At 36.2% G+C, this 18,826-nt stretch overlaps 3 protein-coding genes across 3 annotated transcripts; all 3 read right to left on the bottom strand.

The window, feature by feature from the left end:
• Window positions 1–300: 300 nt before the first annotated feature.
• Window positions 301–4,220, bottom strand: LOC125224557 (rho GTPase-activating protein 5-like). Its single transcript, XM_048127977.1, has 5 exons — window positions 3,758–4,220; window positions 2,932–3,052; window positions 2,712–2,831; window positions 1,517–1,747; window positions 301–951 (listed from the first exon to the last, which is right to left on the bottom strand). The coding sequence occupies exons 1-5, from the start codon at window positions 4,126–4,128 to the stop codon at window positions 463–465; spliced, it is 1,332 nt and encodes a 443-aa protein (XP_047983934.1). The 5' UTR covers window positions 4,129–4,220; the 3' UTR covers window positions 301–462.
• A 5,318-nt stretch (window positions 4,221–9,538) lies between these two features.
• Window positions 9,539–12,005, bottom strand: LOC125218959 (uncharacterized protein At2g27730, mitochondrial-like). Its single transcript, XM_048120785.1, has 4 exons — window positions 11,871–12,005; window positions 10,673–10,791; window positions 10,116–10,154; window positions 9,539–9,918 (listed from the first exon to the last, which is right to left on the bottom strand). Exons 2-4 carry the CDS (start codon window positions 10,772–10,774, stop codon window positions 9,712–9,714), a joined length of 348 nt encoding a protein of 115 aa, XP_047976742.1. The 5' UTR covers window positions 10,775–10,791; window positions 11,871–12,005; the 3' UTR covers window positions 9,539–9,711.
• A 1,919-nt stretch (window positions 12,006–13,924) lies between these two features.
• On the bottom strand, window positions 13,925–16,131 carry LOC125222202 (glucan endo-1,3-beta-glucosidase 14-like). The gene is made up of 4 exons (XM_048124697.1): window positions 15,980–16,131; window positions 14,874–15,904; window positions 14,670–14,794; window positions 13,925–14,182 (listed from the first exon to the last, which is right to left on the bottom strand). The coding sequence occupies exons 1-3, from the start codon at window positions 16,017–16,019 to the stop codon at window positions 14,735–14,737; spliced, it is 1,131 nt and encodes a 376-aa protein (XP_047980654.1). The 5' UTR covers window positions 16,020–16,131; the 3' UTR covers window positions 13,925–14,182; window positions 14,670–14,734.
• Window positions 16,132–18,826: the final 2,695 nt, after the last annotated feature.

Raw genomic sequence — 18,826 nt, 5'->3', positions numbered from 1 at the left:
GCAAGGCCACGCTGAAGCTAATTCCAAATTGATCTGAATTTTCAGTTTTAACATCTTTACCAACAGAATTTTGAACATGTGTTTAGTCTGTTATATAGGTTGCTATTGCTGATGATAAAGATGAAGCAATTGTTGTTGCAGAATTTGATCTGGACAAGATCAAATCAAAGAGACCAAGTTGGGGGATATTTCGTGATCGACGCCCGGATTTGTACAAGCCTAACATTTCCCCGTGAATCAATACAAACTTTGGCCTTGCTTACTACAAAAATTTGACACGGGTGGAAATGCCTCATCCCATTCGACTCTCTGAAGTTGTGATGAATTTCTACAGCATGAGGATTGAGTAAAAATAAACAAGACCTAAAAGGTGGAACCACAATGACATAATATCCCGTTAAATAGTAGCAAGTGGTTAAAAGGCTAAAAGCATTAGACAAGTTAGAGATAGATGAGGCTAGGCTAGCGCCAACCTTCAAACCATTCATTCATAGAGTTAATACGGTTCAAGTTGCTGCTTCCTTTGCCTTTGTTTTTGCTTTTCATGCCCGAACCTCCAGCTTCACTTCTCGACTCATCTGCTTGCCTCCTCCTGCTAACGACCCCAGGAGTTCCACAAGTCACACTTTCTTCAGATTCTACTCTGCAAGTCGAATGGCTGCGATAATCCTCATCACTAACATTCTCCACTTGGCTCGTCTCCCAATCAGTGTCCGAACCAGGATCCTCTGCCACAAAGTCCTCTATGGTCTCTTCATTTGATTCAGCCAGGCTGTCATGATACCGCGTTGAAGAGATCTGGTTCCCGTTGTCATCAGAATACTCCGTGTGGGGAACACAAGATGGCTCCACAATGGAATCTTCCCTTTCCCGTAGTGTCTTTTCTATAAGAGTCTTCAGGAATTTGATAACTTGTACAGCATAAATCAACGCCGTCAATGGATCAGTCATCTGTAACCCAAACCGTATTAGAAACGAAACAGAAAGATGTATATTGTGCAGAAATAATTGGACAGCTCTCTTATCATCATGCCATATACAACAGGCATTCCTTGAGATCGATCCTTTTTGTATCGGTTACAGATCCGAACACCAATCCATTCAAGGAAACTTTTATCAAAAGAGCTCATAGCCACTCAATGGGTTTACAAAAGGCAAAACCTTCTGTACATCTGGATGTATTGTGCATCCACCCCGATTAAGGTTAACCAATCTCAAATTAAGTTTTTATAAGACTGCAGTTATTATCACAATTAGGACTTATTTAGGATGGATGCACTGGAATGTGCATCTTACATACATTTGTCCTCCTGAGTAGATGACTATTGAAATTTGGAGGGCTAAAAACCTACAGGCTTCTCAATTTTTGAACTGTTCTTTTCAACTTGTCCTACATACTTCCAAATTATTGACTAAACTCATAAGATAGGTATCATGCTGAAAAATGTTAGTGGGGAAGTTTATTAATGAATTGAAAAATAATGTTTTCAGTGTCAGAAACCAAATGCAGAGTTACCTGTGTCATGTTAGGAGCGAATACCATAGCGATGTTGTGAGCATTCATCTTATTAAAAATTTCATGCTGGACTACATCTGCCATTAGGTTGATTGCCCAGTCAAACAGAGCAACTTCTGTTTGCGGTAGAAGCCCTATGAGCGCATCACAGTCATCTTCTGACCGGCATTGCATCACCTGCTCGGGTGAAAGAGAATCCAGTAGCCCACTTGGAAGTTCTCTGAACCAAGCCTGCAAAAATCAAATGAGAAGCATTAGTTAGTGGTTCTGCAACAAAAAATCCGTATAATTCTTGCTCGCTGATCAATAGAAAGAGCCAATCACATACACAGCATTTCAAGCTGAAACTAGAACCATTAAGTAATACATTTGAAAATTGATAAATCAGATTAATAACCAACTGCACTTGAAGATAAAGACCGGAAGAATTAACAATTGAAAGCACACCATTTAAGACCGAAGCTGGACTTGAAACTTGAATAGCAAGATATATTAACAGCAAGAATCTATAGAGTATTGCCACAAGTTCATATGGTTTAGCATTATGTTTTTATTGGTTTTACTGGTAGGACCAGCCGACCAGGTGAACTCTTATTGGCAATAGTGGAAAGAAGAAAGGAGATTTGGCATGGTTCTCACTGAACCTATGTAATACCAAGACATCGAGTCTTACGCTAGTCATTTAGAACACCAACATATAGAAAAGGACGAAAAAAGAAAACAGTCTGTTATATGAAATCATTTTCCCTCTTGTCAATAGCTCTACCCCTAATTAAGGCCTAATGTATCCAACATAACATGATTTTGCAGTTATAAAAAGAGAATGATTTCATGTGAACCAACATGTAGCTCTTCGAAAATGCGTTATTTATCATGTGTACAGTGGGGGTTCTACAAGAGGTAAATAGCTAGATAGTTTATAGCCTTAATCGCAAAATGAACAAGAACACATCCACCTCAAAGGCAAGGTTAGTTGCAAATCGTGGAAACTTATAATAAACTGTGATATAGGAAGCCTTGATTGTTATCATAGTACTATAACATGTATAACACAGCTATGCCAGCACAAGTAAATGTATACTACATTATAAATAGGAAAGAAGTCAGAGAGATTCAACAGTAGAAAAAGGTTATATGCTAACAAATCACATAAACAAATTTATGCAAAAGAACCTTGCTATAGTATGTAAGGTACCTTGATTAGGCCTGCCAAACAGTGTATATCAGTCCCTTCCGGAACCACACCTCGGTTAAGTTGGTTCCTAACAAACTCTTCCTGGCTGTTTCCTGCAGTTATTCTGAAAATACCTTCAGCCTGAAAATGAAATTGCGACCACTCTGAGAGCCTGGTAATTCAATAATACAAATAAAGCAATCACTAGAATTTGGGCATAAGACTATAATGCAGTATGCACCTGAAGGCCACCTTGAGAATACAAATGCCTTTGCATAAGCAAGAGGATAGTAGGAATACTATTGCCTCGGTGATCATAAGATAGCTGCATGGACTCAGTAGAAACACCAAAAACAGTCGCACTGCACACAGATGAAGACCAGTGAGGAAGTACAGCAACATAATAAAGATAAATCATAGCGTTTTATAGATATTTTGTTAAGTAATAATCTCAGGGATCTAGAATTTTAACCAAAAAGGCTGCATATAATAAATTATGATAATAGGTACTACTATAACAAAGCACGACACATATTCATAGCTGATTCATCCATGTGTAATGCTCAGTCTAACATAAAGGTAGAACCAAGTAATCCAACAAAATAAATGCCAATGATTCCATGTGATGACTCTTTTCCAAATAAGAAACACCCAATCGGATAAAACTTGAGCGCTTAATTAATTATCTGCAGAGGGAAGTCTGATTTATTGACACAGGGAGAAATGATGATTGTCATACATCAACGTTTCCAGTTATGAATTTCTTTCTAAGCAGATGAGGTAACTTACCTATACAACTACAATAACATAAATAGGCTGTCTGGCTAATTCTAAATATGAACAATTTTCCATCTCTTTTATTGGATTAGTAGCAGAAGTAATAAGTGCCAATATTCAGCCTGGTCTATTAGAGAAGATCAACGGCCAAAACCAGAGACACAGGAAACATTCCAACAAATATGATGAACAGAGTCTATTACTATTACACAATGACAGAGTCTAAATCCATTTACATCCAATAAGCACAGTGTTATAACTAAATCCATGTTCATGAAATAAGCAAATACCTAGCACTTGGAGCCCTCCTAAGAAGCTCAGGTTCGAACTCAACAGGCAACCCCAAGAAACCATCAAATCTATCAAAAGTCACATGATTAACATGCTCCACATTGGTCGGCCAGCCGATATCCATACCGTCGCTTCCGGTCTTGCAAGTCACCCAAAATCTCTTCCTGAACAGAGCAACCAACAATGCCAAAACGGATAGTTGATCTTGATCCCTCCTCTCATTATCCCCCCTTTCCCCCACTTGTTCTTCCTCTCTCATTATACAACATATCTCATCACCTCCAAACGGCTGAAACAGCGCGTGATTGTGTGTGGGCGTGGAAATTGAACGGGAGGATGAGGAAGAGGGTGAGTGCAGCACCTCTGCCATAGTAGCAAAAAATAACGAGAAATATTCAGTAGTTATATCTGTCAAGATTCGGTTTTGGATCAAGAAACGCGGTGGGTTATCTATGTTGAGCACGAAAAGGCGAATGGGGGAAATTAGACTCGGAGTGATGATGAAGAAAGGTGGCAGCCATGCAAGAAAATGGGGGTTTAGGATGGAAATGGAGGGGATTTTGAACAAGTATGGCGAATTGAAGGAGTCGGATTGGACTAATGGTAAGTGGAGGTATTATTTTGGAATCATAAAGACTCCCTCGTCACATTTCCATAAAAATATATCCATTCTATTTTTGAAAAGTTATACTCTCTTCATCCAGCTTTAGTAGTCTATTGACTTTTTTGCATTCTTTTTATAAAAATGATAAAAAATAGTTAAAGTAGAAAAATGGTAAAGAGAGACAATAATGTAGATAAGACTCTTCTCTATTATTATTCTCTCTCTCAATTTACCATTTCTCCTCTTTAACTATTTTCTATCATTTTTAAAAAAAGAGAGCAGAAAAGTCAATGAGACTGCTATAGCGGGACGGAAGGAGTATCAATTTAATAATGTAAGTTCCACTATGCACTAACACTAATTTAACTACCATTCTCCTTATCTATTGCTCATATTTTTATGGGACGGAAAGAATACTATATACATGCATTAAAACAAGGGAAAATTGCTCACAAGCTTTTGGGAAAAGTTTGGTTTTTCCCCATAAACTATAAATGTTGCGCCTAAAGTCACGAACTTTATCAGATTGTGCAAATTTTCCAAACTACCGACCTGAAGACATATTTCCGTTAAAAAATTATCCCACGTGGCATGCCGGAGGCGTGATTTGGCAAAATTTATGACTGGGCACAAAATGACGTTGAGAGTACTAGAGCTTTAACGAGTGCAGTGCAAGTGCGGTATGATATCATGCGATCTAACAGGTCCAAAGGATTCGACTAGACTTCTAAGGCTAGAAAACCGTGGAACTATCAGAAAGGGGTCGTTGGATGCACTCTATTCCCTCAAAACCTCAACCCACTATACTACAACTAGCACATGGAAGTAAAGGATCGATCCCACGAGGATGAAGGTGCTACGAAACTGCATTTGAGGATGTTTTGGAAAAAAGGGGTTGGCTGCTGCCACGCAAATTAAGGGTTGAGTACTAAAACTACTGGGTCTGAGAGACTTAAACTACTTTACTCTACCTACTGGGTCTAAGAGACAAGAACGTACGGAACATGCATGACTTTAAGAAATGAAATATTTGAGGATTAAAACAAAACAACTGGAGTTAAGTAACTAGGCAGACTTTCCTAATTTAGACAAACAAAGGAGAAACAAACAGTGGGGACCAATTTCCTTAAACGATCAGGGTCTGGAAAAGCAGCTGAAAAGCAGAAGTACATGCAGAAAAGTAAAAGGTCTTGCAGAAAGGTGCTAACATAAAGCAGATCCGATTCTAACTACCACCAAACATCATCTTCTTCAGGAATCAAATGAGTATAACAGAGAAAACAGAGCATTTAACATCATGAAAACAGAGTAAACTTCGGATCCAAACTAAAAACGAGAAATTAAAGTCGCAACTAACAGACCTACGCTACTGGACCTAAAAAATGGAGAAACAGAACGTAAACAGAAACACCAGATCTGCCAAACTCCAACTCAAATCCAACATAACTCAACAAATCCAAACAACTCCATACAAAAATCCACAGCCTCCAGCAACCAATAAACAAATCTCAGCTCCGAATATTCCAACAATAATTCAACAACGCAAAATAAAAACAACCGAACAAGCTCGACCGAACAAAATCCAACAAAAGCGAAGGTAAACTTCCATAAATGCAGAGATAGGTTCAAATCCAGTAGATCCAAGTCAACAACTAAGAGTTACGAAACTAAAACGAACGAGTACTTAAAACCGAAAACAAACTAAACAAAGCAAAATAAATATTGTTTCTTCGTCTTCACAAGGCGGTGTTACACAGCAGCAAAATAACGACGATGAACCACCACGGTAGCCGGAATCACCCCATCTCCAAGTGCGCAGAAAGTGAAAATGAGAATTTTTAAAGTGTGGAACTAAGGAAAATGGAACTCTCCTTCAAAAGTGAGCGAGGAGCCTTTTTATATTGATGAGGCTCTGATCCCTAGGGCATCCCTCTGGTAATTTGACGCTTTTGCCCTTGAATAAGACTCTTAAAAAGGAATCTGCTCATGCTCTATTCTGTTCCTGCCGCCAGCTTCTAATTCTCCCAGGTCCGGGCGACGACTTCTGATTTTCACTTCAATTCCATCTCTTTTGCATTTGCCTGGTCAGGTAACAGCAACTCCTGGGTCCGGCAGATTTACTACGCACCTGAACTTATATAACGCACATTAGCGCCCCAAATGCACAGATTTTTACCCTAAACCGATGCATGAAACGAGCCTTATCAGACGTCGTTTTATGCTTTTTTTAATTGAATCTTCTTTACACGTCGCCGATTTCATCCCTAAACCGTTTGTCGACGATTTCACTCTTGTCGTCGATTACGTTTTCCGTCGATTGAATTTAGGTTGTGCTTTCGAAATAAGCCAAAAAGAGGTTATATTACCTGAATTTAGGGTTAAGTCAGAAATTTTGCCAAGTCATGCCTTCGTCATGCCACGTGGGATAAGTTTTTAACAATAATATGCCGCTGGGTCGGGTATTTTGGGAAATTTGCTTGATCCGATAAAGTTCGTGCCTTTAGGCGCAACTTTTATAGTTTGTGGGAAAAACCAAACTTTCACCAAAGTTTGTGACTTTTTAGGCAATTTACCCTTAAAAAAATAGTCTTATTGGAACCATTAATAAAATACTTCTTCCATTCCATAATAATAGAGTCATTTTGCCATTTTTATACGTTTCATAGTAATAGAATCATTTTCTTTTTTTAGTAAAAGTCAATACATTTTTGCACACCTACTTTATTCTCTCTTACTTTTTATCTCTCTTCATCTCATTACCTTTTTCATTTTCCACTTTATTCTCCATTTACTTAACTCACTTAACACAATTTTTCTTAATTTTCGTGCCAAAAAGAAACGTCTTCATTTTAGAACGGAGGGAGTAAGTAGTAATACTATAAAAGTTATTTTAATACGGAGTACTAATGGATAACATGAGTTAATAATGCAAAATTAATAAAATAAGATAGATAAAAATTAAAATATTATTAGTAAAAAATTAAACCAAAAATATTTAAAACTAATTTTGATGAATAACCTAAAATTAAAAAATATGATTAATTTTTGTCGATAGAGTTGGTATAAGATACACATGGGGAGTGATCAATTGCTAACTAATTAGCAATCACAAACTAAGACTAAATCTTAACCATTAAATTAGAAGATCTAGTGGTTGAAATAATGTCACATGTATTATATTTTTAATTAAAAAAATTAATAAATAAAATTAGAGGGTATTAATGTCAATTCTCTCTCATTAAAATCATCTTAAAACTTTAAATTACGTAACTCTCTCGATTTAAATAATTTTTTCGCAAAAAATATATCAAATTAAAGATAATTTTATAAGGATTCCAACGAGATCTCAATTGCATATGTTCCGACGACATTCAGATGATGAAATTTGATATTTTTTATTTTAATTTTCGTAAATGTTGATAACCAGATTTTTATCAACAAATACATCAAAAATTCTCAATAAAACCATGTAAAAATCTCAATAAATATGTGTTGATATTTTCTTGTACTAGTGTTAATATTCTTATGTCATATTGTTGATATTTGTAATACACTATGTAGATATAAAAAAACATTCACGAAAAATATCATATGATAACATAATGACGATATTACCCTTTTGTTGATATTTTGTCTACTATTTATTGAGATTCGTAAGATTTAATCTCAACCACTCATTTTAAAATCTAAGGATGAAGATTTGGTCTTGATTTTGGATTAGGATGCTATAAGCATTAGAATATGACTCAGAGACACATACTATAAGGTTTGTGTTAAAATAACAACACCTCTTAAAGTAACATCGTGACACTTATACAACAATATTATATACGCTACACAACAATCTATAGATTGTTGTATAGTGTGTCGGATATTGCTGGCCAAGAAAAATTATTGTATAGTGTATACCATATTGCTGGCCGTCTTTTTAGGTTTTTTTTTGCCACGTGGCAGTTATTATTCGTCCACATGTACAAATAATTGGCTATGAATGGTGGTATGGTTTTATTTTAAGAGGTGGTGGCACCCTAACTCTCCCCCGTACTATAAAAATAAACAAGTAATGATAATATTACATGGCTATTACATTAATTTTGATTAGATTATATTGTGTATTCGTCAGATTAGTTAGGTAACCACACCAAAAAGTGGTTGACCAAACTGAACAAGCCCCGGGGAGTGCAACCGAAGAACCATGCATGTTAGTATTCGGTTAAACAGTTCTCTAAATGCTAAAAACCGTTGGCAATGTTTGAGTCGTGGACTTGCAATGGGGAGTCGCGCGTGCATACCAGTTGCGCTATCTCCATCTCATCTTTCATTTTTGTGATGAAAATCATTTTATTATCAAATTTTTAGAATATGATTTAGTTTGGTATGGTGTATTTAGTGACTTGTACATATATGATAGTAGTTTGTATCTATGAAAGTGAAATCATTTAATGAACACAAAATCAATAAAAATAATACTAAGACCTAAGTTTTTCCATAAGAAAATACGGACTATTTGGTTTCCTAGTTTTATCAAGAAAAAAATTCACATTAACTCAAGATACTGTCGTACTATATAAACTTGTCAAATCAAGTCAAGTGAACCAAAACGGCGAGAGGTACGATGGACTTCGCAGCTAGGAAGGAATGGCAATAGGGGTGAGGTAGTGGCGTGCATATTTTCTTCTTTCTCTTCTCTTGTAGAATTGGAGAACGGAGTAGGCACAGAGTTAGGTTTTAAAATGTTTATTGTAGAATAATAAGTTAAAATAAATAATTAGAATCAAAATTGAATTTGAACATAACTGAACTCCATCCGACACCGTAATTCTTGGTACCGGTTGACCTCGGTTCTTGATTTAACCAAGTATTAAAACGATAACCGAATAACAGAGTCATAGTGTGAATGTGTACTATTGAAATACTCCTACTATACTTACAAATAATCATGTGCTGAAAATTAAAATTGCTCTAGATTTCAATTTTAAAGGAATTGGGAAGGAAAAGAAAAATCCCATTGATGCGATTGATAGTGATATAGTAAAAATTATGGAATTTTATGAATACCCCATCTTATAAAATTGTGTAATTACTTCAAATTAAGAAAGCAAACCAATCAAGCCCATAAACGAGGCGCTGCCCACGGTTACAGCTAAATGGCATTTTGGATATTCAAGAGCATTGCTTGAAACGAGCAAGATAAAGCCATTTCATTTAAGCTAAAAATAACGTGTTGCAAGCAAGCAGCCGAGCCAAATTCTGTATTTTGGAGTTGCTTATGAAACAAAATGAAATGGAGTTTGTTTGATATTATTGCGTCAACACTCAACATACTGCTCTCACTCTTGAGATATCTTCTCAGTCATGCACTTCTTCGGGTTTCTTCTTCGAACCCATATACCATCCAACTGCAGCAGCCACGGTAACAATACCGGCAACAACACCATAGTTTCTGTGCTTGTCAGTTGAAACATTAGGAGTTTCAGAGGAGCCACCACCACTTGGTTTAGCATCAGCTACAGATCCTGAGCTTCCTGCTGCTGGAGTTTCACTTGATGCGGGGCCCTAGGAGTAATCAAAATGCATGATGAGTAGCGATATGATTATTCACAACAAACCAACCTAATAAGCGTGTCTGTGTGTGTCTATGGTGTTTCACAGGATAAAAAGAAATCCACACTGTAACTTTCTTCATCATGGAGAAGAAACATCTATTAGTAAAATAATAACTACAAACTTGTGCCATGTAGATATAGGTCTACCTTCCGAGCAAGCTTCTCCAGCTTCTCTTGTTCCATTTTCTGAAAAAATTTGTAAAGTTTTCGAGTAAGAAAGAGCATTCACAAACTTATTGAATCATAATTAGAAGGATGTGACCAAGTATATGCAACCCTTTCTAGAAAACAACCACGTAATTAGCCAAATGGTGTATAAGAACCCACTCTACCAAAGGCAACAAACATATTTCTGTATCATCAAACAATTCAAACACAATCATTTAATATCCCAGAGTGTGTGGGTGGGTGGGGGTTGATATGAAGTTCCAACTCTAAAGCAGTATGAATTCAAACTCATAAGAGGCAGATTGTCTGATACATAATTGACCTATAAGGGAGTAGGATTTGAATTCATGACTTTTTAGTAACAATTTAATCTACTTCACCCATTAGCCCATTGCTTGGAACGTCTGCGCTCATATTTAATCTACATATAATTTCAGTTCTAACGATGAGCTAAACACAATTTGCCATAATAAACTTCCATAAAAGAGTATGCTGGCAAGCCTGCATCTAACATGTTGAACCAAAATGCAGTTCACCTTAATGTACACATTTTCAGCAGCCTTCTCCTCCTCACTGAGGACTTTGCCGCCACTTGATAGCCTGCGTGAGATGTATCTAGCAGCCATTCTAGTCGCCATGTGAACAAAATATTTTCCTGTCAATGTAATTAAGTTTGGTCAAAACCCACAATGTGACAGATTTTTTCGCTGATATATGAACTACAGTATCTTAGATCTTTTCAGTCCAACCTGTTTAACAGAATAAGTCTAACTGTGTAATCAACAAACACATAAAAAGGTGTCGGTTCAACCTGTTTTCTTCTGTCAAATACATGGCCTGTGTTAGCAACAGAGGAGGCTCACACTGTCCTAGCTAAATAATCCAGTGTTGTATATACATTTTAACTGAAGAATTATAGCAGTAAGAAATTCTTTGGTCAACTTTTAGCACTAACTATATTTAGCCAAACTGCCGTAGCGTAGCTCACATATTAGTTGAATGGTAGTATTTGCATTTGAAAGCCTTGTATTCGCACACTATTCAGTTAGGATAACAGTCAGCAGAAAAACTAGGCTATATATCATTCCTAAGTTCAGAAGTAATTAAAAACAAGGCAATCACTGCTGCTTGTCTCTTTCAAGAAATTCCTCCAGTGACAATACAGACAGTTTTTAGTGTGTTAACAGTTTCTCGAATCTGGAGAGGAACATGATGAACCTATGTTCAATAGGGACAAATATATACACCACAAGCATTCAACAACAATGGAAAGGAGATAAACTCATTCTTTGTAAATGCCGACATTCATTATGCAATCCCATAACACAAGAAAAAACCGCGCGGAGAATCCTCTTGAGTTTCACTAATAGTCTAGTCCAACACAAATGAAATGGCAACAGTGCGCATGTTACTTTGCAAAATGAAAATACAAATTACATCCTGTACTTGGCGTCAATGAAACTGGAAAAATTCCTTAAATACCTAATCAGAGCGAAATAACCAAATTATTTCAAAATTAAGCAAACTATGGCATGGAAAAGTAATTGACGACGATCAACAGACGATGAATTTCATAAAAATCGGAATCGCGAAACATTATACAATCACCGCCTAAAAATCGAAAATCACGCAAAAAATGCAGTAGTACTTAGAATAAGCAAGAGCTTCGCAGCTGGCATAAATCTGGTAACGCACAGATACGACTAAATGCATAGTGATTGGGTATGTAAATACCTAATAAGCAGAGAGATTGCAGAACAGCGTGAGAGATGCTGTATGATGATTTGTATTCAGGTGTGTGTGGAGAAGACCAGAATGCTCCTTTAAAAATAGAAAGGACGAAATAAAAAGAAGAGCTTGCTTGCTTAATTCGTAAACATGGGCCCAACACCTTATCTGCTTTATTTTATTAGGCCCATTAACAACAGATCACACTTTTCTCACCTAAATGAACAAACCATCCTTCCATACACATTTGCGAATTATTCAGAAATTCGATTTGAATCACCGAAATTTTAAATTTTCGAATTAGTTTGGATCGAACTTATTAATAACCAAAAAAATTGAAATCCAAATTATATTTTTAAAATTGTACTCTTATTATTTAGCTAAATTTATAACTTAGAGCATTGATAATGATAATGGTGCCTTTGCATTCCGTTTCCGTGGGATGGAATGGCAACGACACGCATTGTGGGCGTTCTGTGACAAGTGATGTTCAGTGAGGTGGTGACATTCCGCCATGCACCCGCCTCAGCCAACTCAATCATTTTCAAATTTTAATGTTTTTTTCATTTGATCATATCTTTATTATTATTATTATTATTATTATTATTATTATTATTATTATTATTATTATTATTATTATTATTATTATTATTATTATTATTATTTTATTTTCACTTTTTTTCTAATAGGAGCATGTTTATATTTTTGTTATGACTTTAGATTTGATATAGAAACATTTCATAAGGACTTTAACAAACAAAGAAAAGATGAACATCATCCATTACTAAAACTCCACAAGGATCCACACAACTTAGAAACGGTAATTCGTGATTCATGTCGATATATGTACTAAAGAAAATCGTGTGATTCGTATAAATATGGCAAATTAACTTCATAAGTCATAACCTTTTGAATTTTACCCAATAAATAGGTGTTGTGTTTACAGTAATTGCAAAGGTGCGATTAATACTACTGCTCTTATTATTATTATTATTATTATTATTATTATTATTATTATTATTATTATTATTATTATTATTATTATTATTATTATTATTATTTTATTTTCACTTTTTTTCTAATAGGAGCATGTTTATATTTTTGTTATGACTTTAGATTTGATATAGAAACATTTCATAAGGACTTTAACAAACAAAGAAAAGATGAACATCATCCATTACTAAAACTCCACAAGGATCCACACAACTTAGAAACGGTAATTCGTGATTCATGTCGATATATGTACTAAAGAAAATCGTGTGATTCGTATAAATATGGCAAATTAACTTCATAAGTCATAACCTTTTGAATTTTACCCAATAAATAGGTGTTGTGTTTACAGTAATTGCAAAGGTGCGATTAATACTACTGCTCTTCAAAGATTGTCTATTACCGAAAAGAACACAAAACAGGTTTCAGTATTATTAGATTGAGAAAATGAAACAATATAAACAGAAAATCATTTCTAAAGATTACTTCTTTTAAATTTATATTGTTTTCCACAAAATTCCGAATTTATTTTCTAACCAATATGAGGCCCTACTCATTATTAAATGTCATCTCTATCATACAATGCATTATTAATAGAGTGACAATAACATAATCTTTTTTGGCTGCCCACTTTTTATGTCGATATTGGCGTTCCACTCTATTATATACTCCTACATAGTAGCCCAGCTCATTTAGACGTCGACTTCATCTCATTTTCCCTATTTCTGACTAATCATAATTATTTAATTACTACTTTCTTTCTTCAAGTGAAGACAAGACAAGAGTCTGCTCGAAACTTTGAGGCTGCTGGTGCTTGACCCTGGCTCTAAAATAAAGAGGCATATCATATTTTACACAACCAAAGTAGATACATCTTGTCTTGTGTGATGACTGAAGAGATTTGCGTGTGCTTTGTTTACATACACAGATATTGCTGTCTGATGCCTAACACAATGTTTCATTCATATAATTATACTTGCGTATGCTAGTTTAACTAGTAATATCATAATCCAATGAATCCCACAAACAGCTAATATGATTCCACTCATGAACTAAACAAGAAAGAAAAATGGACGTGGAAAACGAATCTGATTATAAATAAGTAGAAACTTGCATCGTCACGAAATCGAATACAGTAAACTAGAATACATCTCTATTGTGCCAAAAAATATTTATGATTAAAATCATGAGTGTGATATTTATTGTGTGTTTATATGGATGAATTTCCTAATCAATCTAAAAAGTACGTGTATCCCTGTCTAAAAATTCCTACTCTCCAAGGCTGTCTTCTGCACAATCTTTTCCATTCCATCGCATTGCAGCATCACCTGCACAAAAAGAGGGTGATTAACTTAGTTCTGTTTCAACGATTAATGTGGACAGCCTATCAAACAATGATCAGCTTTCACACATCTTAAGCAGCAATAGAAAACAAACAAAGCCAATCAAGGAGCAAAGACGGCAGCGACGCGTTCAAACAGGCGCCGTTTTTTTTCTTTATAATGTCAATAAAAAGTCATACATACATGTTTTGGCAGAATTTCTTATCTTATCTTATCATGATGTCAAACAAAACACCACTGAAAACGACTTAATCATGATTTCAATAGCCGCCAAGGCAGGATTTGTTTTTGCTTTGAAGCAAACAACTTGTTGGCGGCATATATACCGCCTTTGAATATTGACGAGTGATACGATGGATGTGTAAAACGTTTTTTACTTTTTCAACTACTTGGACTTTGATGGAAGTTGGAACCCAAACTGGATAATTCTACTTTATTGCAAGTGGCAGAGTAATATGGATACAGTTCTTACCTGGAACGTTTTCCCTCTAAAGGAAATGGTGAAGAAAAAGTGTTGTCTGTAAACTCCCTCTTCCGCTACAACAAACATATAGTAACTATCAATAACCAAAGAATACCACTTGACAACATTCCAACCTGAAATAGGCAAACAACAAAATAGATTAGCCAAAAGAAACCAAAACTGCTTTAAAAATCTAATCTCTAATGTCCTTACATTTTTGGCAGAAGCTGAGTAGTCCATACGGGGAAGAATACCCTGCAGCCCAATGTTGTAAACAGGAGAGCCATCAGGGTAATACAAGCCGTAGTTCCTCTCAGAAACGGGGCCGGGCTTCATATTCTCGTTAAAAAGCGCGAAAAAGAAGACATCAATGGGCACTTGAGGCTTTGCCGGAGTCCCCTGCCTCTGCTCTATCCTACTAAGCAGATTCCCATTGTACAATCTCGCATTCTCCGGCGTCGCCCCGAACTCATTTGGATCGCCCTTGGAAGGCCATCCTGTTTCTGAGACCTTCACTTGGATGTCGGTATGGCCTAGCGCCTTAATAGCCGCGTAAACAGCGTCAATCTGGGCGTAGAGCATGTTGTCGTAGTGTAAATTGGTGTTTGGATCGATGGTGCCGGGATTGGGCTGGAAGAGGACGTAGTCGAGGAGGACCTGGCCGTTGCTGTCCTTGTAGGCGAAGAAGGGGTAGACATTGATGAGGAAGGGAGAGTTGGTCTGCTTGTGGAAGGCGAGGATCCCCTGCATATACTCGGCGAGATCGGGGCGGAAGGCGCCGGCGGAGGGGGGGAAGGATACGCCTAGGACGTTGAAGGAGTGGGCGGTGGTGACGTAGATGTCGTTGGTGAGGCCGAGAGTGCGGAGGGCGGCGGAGACGGTCTGCATTGCCGGGAGGAGGTAGGATTTGAGGTGAGTGTCGTTGCCCATGAGGACCTCGTTGCCGACGGTGATGCAGGTGATTTTGGTGTGGGAGATGTAGGGCTGGACGTGCTGCTGGATCCAGGATTGGGCTTGGATTGGATCGGTCATCTTCTGGAGGTACTCGTTGCCTAATCCGATCACGAATTCCACGCCGGAGTTGGCGAAGGCGGAGAGGACGATTGGATCGGCGTCGTAGAGTTTTACTTTGGTGATGTTGACGGATCGGAGGAGAGACGCCACGCGCGACGCCGACGGAAGGTTGTTCGCAATCTGGCCGTAGTTGATCCCTACTCCTAAGCTCTCGCTCTTCGTCAGTGAGTCTGTGAATATTTATACAAATTAATTAGTAACATTATAGCTCAAAATAAAAGGGGATGTTCAGAAGAAATAAAAACCTGAAAAGATAAGGAAGAGGAGGAGGAGAGGGATGGCCATTGCAAGTTGACAACTCTGATAAATCTCAGCCACGGCAATGCTTTATCGCTTCATTTCTGTGTATATATAAGTAGGCGCACACGTTTTTCTGCATTTAAATATATCAAATATTTACGTGTGGGTACAGTTACAAATATGAGTTGGCTGTGTGTAGGTGTAGCTGCATTTGGAATGTACAAGGAAGGCGCAGTATTATTTTATTAGTGCTTTTCTGGTATCTTCAGCTCTTCAGTTTTCATCTTTTATCTCAAATGAAACTGCAGTTGATAGTTGGGAAGGTTAATTTTGACCGACATACAAAAATATCTCTTATCATCGCTCCACCTTTTGTGCATATATTTATTTTTAAATAAACGGAGAAAAGAGCACCAAACAAAATAAAATCCTCTTTATGTCTCCAAGAACTTTTTTCTATTGTCCCCTTCGCGGTGGGCGTCTTGATCGCGGTCCCAAAGCTCCTCAGCCGCCGCCTACGGTCACGAGTCACGACTACCGGTCTAATTAAGGCGGTGTGGCAACTGGTCGTCCAAGGCCGGATAAAGTTGAACACTTAATCCTACGCGGACCACGAAAAAGGAGACAGCTTACTACTAATTGTAGTCCAATTAGTTTTCTTTCTTTACTTTCAATTAATTTTACTTCCCTAGTTTCATTTTGGAGTATTTTTGGATTGGGATCCTGAATATCTAATTGCAAATTTACTCGGAACCAGATAAGATTTAACCTTACGTTATTGCTGTAAAATGGAGATGCTCAGAAAATTCTCGAAGAAAGCGGGGGAATGGGTGTTGCCAACGAGGGAATTACATTTTTAGTCTATAATATTGAACTAATATTATTTGTAATCTATATTTTAAAAAAAAATCTTCATAACTGTAAAATTTATTTTAAATGAATTAAGTAGGAGGAGAATAAACTTGAAGGACAAAAATAGAAAGATGAGAAATATTAAAATAAGAGATAGTAAAATATTTTTTATCAAAAGAGGAAATGATTCAGTTATCACGGGACAATCCAAAATGAAGCACGACTCAATTATAAAGGGACGGATGGCGTATTAAAATTATTTTGGTACTATTTCATAACTTTATTGCCTATTATTTATATCTAAAGGGCATTTTTGTATTTTTTTACATTAGAATATATTTAGTTCCTCAATTTTGCTATAATAATACTCCCTTCGTCCCATAGTAGATGTCAAACTTTTCTTTTTAGTTTGTCCCATAAAAGATGTCACATTTACTTTTTCTTAGAAAAAACTCTCTCATATTAATATAAATATACTATTTTCTCTCTTCATCTAAGAGCACCACCCTCCGTCCCGGATAATTCGTTCTGGTTTTCCATTTCGGTCCGTCCACATAATTTGTCCCATTTCACTTTTACTATTTTTAGTAGTAGACCCCATATGCCACTAACTCATTCCTACTCACATTTTATTAGAAAACTAATATATAAAGGTAGGACCCACATTCCATTAGCTTTTTCAACCCACTTATCATTACAATTCTTAAAACCCGTGCCCGGTCAAAGTGACCTGAATTATCCGGGACGGATAGACTCCAAGGAAAGAAGATAAATTGAAAAGGCAAAAAAAAAAAAACTAACTTTTTACCTTTTCTATCAAGAAGAGGTAAAGATACCTTCTCAAAATGAAAGAAGGTATAATACCTCCTCAAATACCCTTTCCATTGGAGCATGAAATTTATAAAGAAAAGGTAAATATGATAGTTATTTCTCTTTACCTCTCCATTTACTCTTTTCCTAGGAGATGCTCTAACACACAAAATAACACATCCTAAATTCTCATGCCAATTTCCAAGTGACATCTACTATGGAACGGAGGGAGTATAATTTATGATCCTTATTCTTTAAAAATATTATCACACATGTTTGAACTTTGATATGATATTGCTGAAAAGATTTTGAACTTTTAGATTTTTTTTAGACAAATGAATGTCCTTCAGCCTTTATAGTTTATTTTAGTCAAATTTATTCACTCCTAATTTTTATTTCATTTCTCCTCTCTCACCACTGTCTAATTTATTTAGCATACCGTAAACTAAGGTATATACCGTAAATTAAGGTAATACCACAATAATATAAACACAATTGATTTTTAAATTATAAATCTATTGTGAAATATAAATATAATTATGAATAAATTATATTTAATTTATTTTTAAAATTATAAATTATAAATAATATTTTAAAAACTCTAATTTTCTATTTTAATTGATGTTGAAAGTCAGGTATACCGCAAAAGTAAGGTATACCGAACTTCGGTACGGTATACCGAAAATGAGGTACGGTATCGGTATGAAAATTTGTCATACCGAATATAAGGTATACCGAAGTTCGGTATACCGAAAACTTTGGTAAGGTAAAGGTATGACTTTTTCGCATACCGTATTTACGGTAAGGTATACGGTATGGTGGTTTCGGTAAGGTATACCTTACCTACCCACCCCTATCCATAAATGATACTGTACCAACTACCAAACTTCGAAGACTACAAATACAAATATAGTTCTCTTTAGGGTTTTTGGCTTTTTACACCAAAACCTTTCCCCGAATTCCGGTTTTTCCCATAAACTATGAGATTTGTTTTTAAAACCACGAACTTTCATTTCATTAGGATTTTCCCCTGGCGGGTCAACGACGAAACCCGGGTTGTCTACATGTCAATTTTAATCCTATTTGTCACTAAATTGATTACTTGGATACTATTTGGCACAATTATACATACAGTCATAATTATTACGTAACAAATGACAACTTTTGAATAAACAAAACACAACTTTAAC

Source organism: Salvia hispanica, chromosome 4 (genome assembly GCF_023119035.1).
Source record: "Salvia hispanica cultivar TCC Black 2014 chromosome 4, UniMelb_Shisp_WGS_1.0, whole genome shotgun sequence".
Classification (NCBI taxonomy): domain Eukaryota; kingdom Viridiplantae; phylum Streptophyta; class Magnoliopsida; order Lamiales; family Lamiaceae; genus Salvia; species Salvia hispanica.
This window is presented reverse-complemented; position numbering and strand designations above follow the sequence as displayed.

Excerpts from the sequence above, each read along its gene's own strand:
- LOC125224557 (XM_048127977.1), bottom strand. The coding sequence starts at position 4,128 with ATGGCAGAGGTGCTGCACTCACCCTCTTCCTCATCCTCCCGTTCAATT. Across the intron at positions 2,832-2,931 it reads ATTCTCAAGGTGGCCTTCAG|GCTGAAGGTATTTTCAGAAT; the intron begins GTGCATACTGCA and ends TTTCATTTTCAG. Across the intron at positions 952-1,516 it reads TCGCTCCTAACATGACACAG|ATGACTGATCCATTGACGGC; the intron begins GTAACTCTGCAT and ends TTTGGGTTACAG.
- LOC125222202 (XM_048124697.1), bottom strand. The coding sequence starts at position 16,019 with ATGGCCATCCCTCTCCTCCTCCTCTTCCTTATCTTTTCAG. Across the intron at positions 15,905-15,979 it reads CCTCTTCCTTATCTTTTCAG|ACTCACTGACGAAGAGCGAG; the intron begins GTTTTTATTTCT and ends AAATATTCACAG. Across the intron at positions 14,795-14,873 it reads ACTCAGCTTCTGCCAAAAAT|GTTGGAATGTTGTCAAGTGG; the intron begins GTAAGGACATTA and ends TGCCTATTTCAG.
- LOC125218959 (XM_048120785.1), bottom strand. The coding sequence starts at position 10,774 with ATGGCGACTAGAATGGCTGCTAGATACATCTCACGCAGGCTATCAAGT. Across the intron at positions 10,155-10,672 it reads CTGAAAATGTGTACATTAAG|AAAATGGAACAAGAGAAGCT; the intron begins GTGAACTGCATT and ends AAATTTTTTCAG. Across the intron at positions 9,919-10,115 it reads TGGAGAAGCTTGCTCGGAAG|GGCCCCGCATCAAGTGAAAC; the intron begins GTAGACCTATAT and ends GATTACTCCTAG.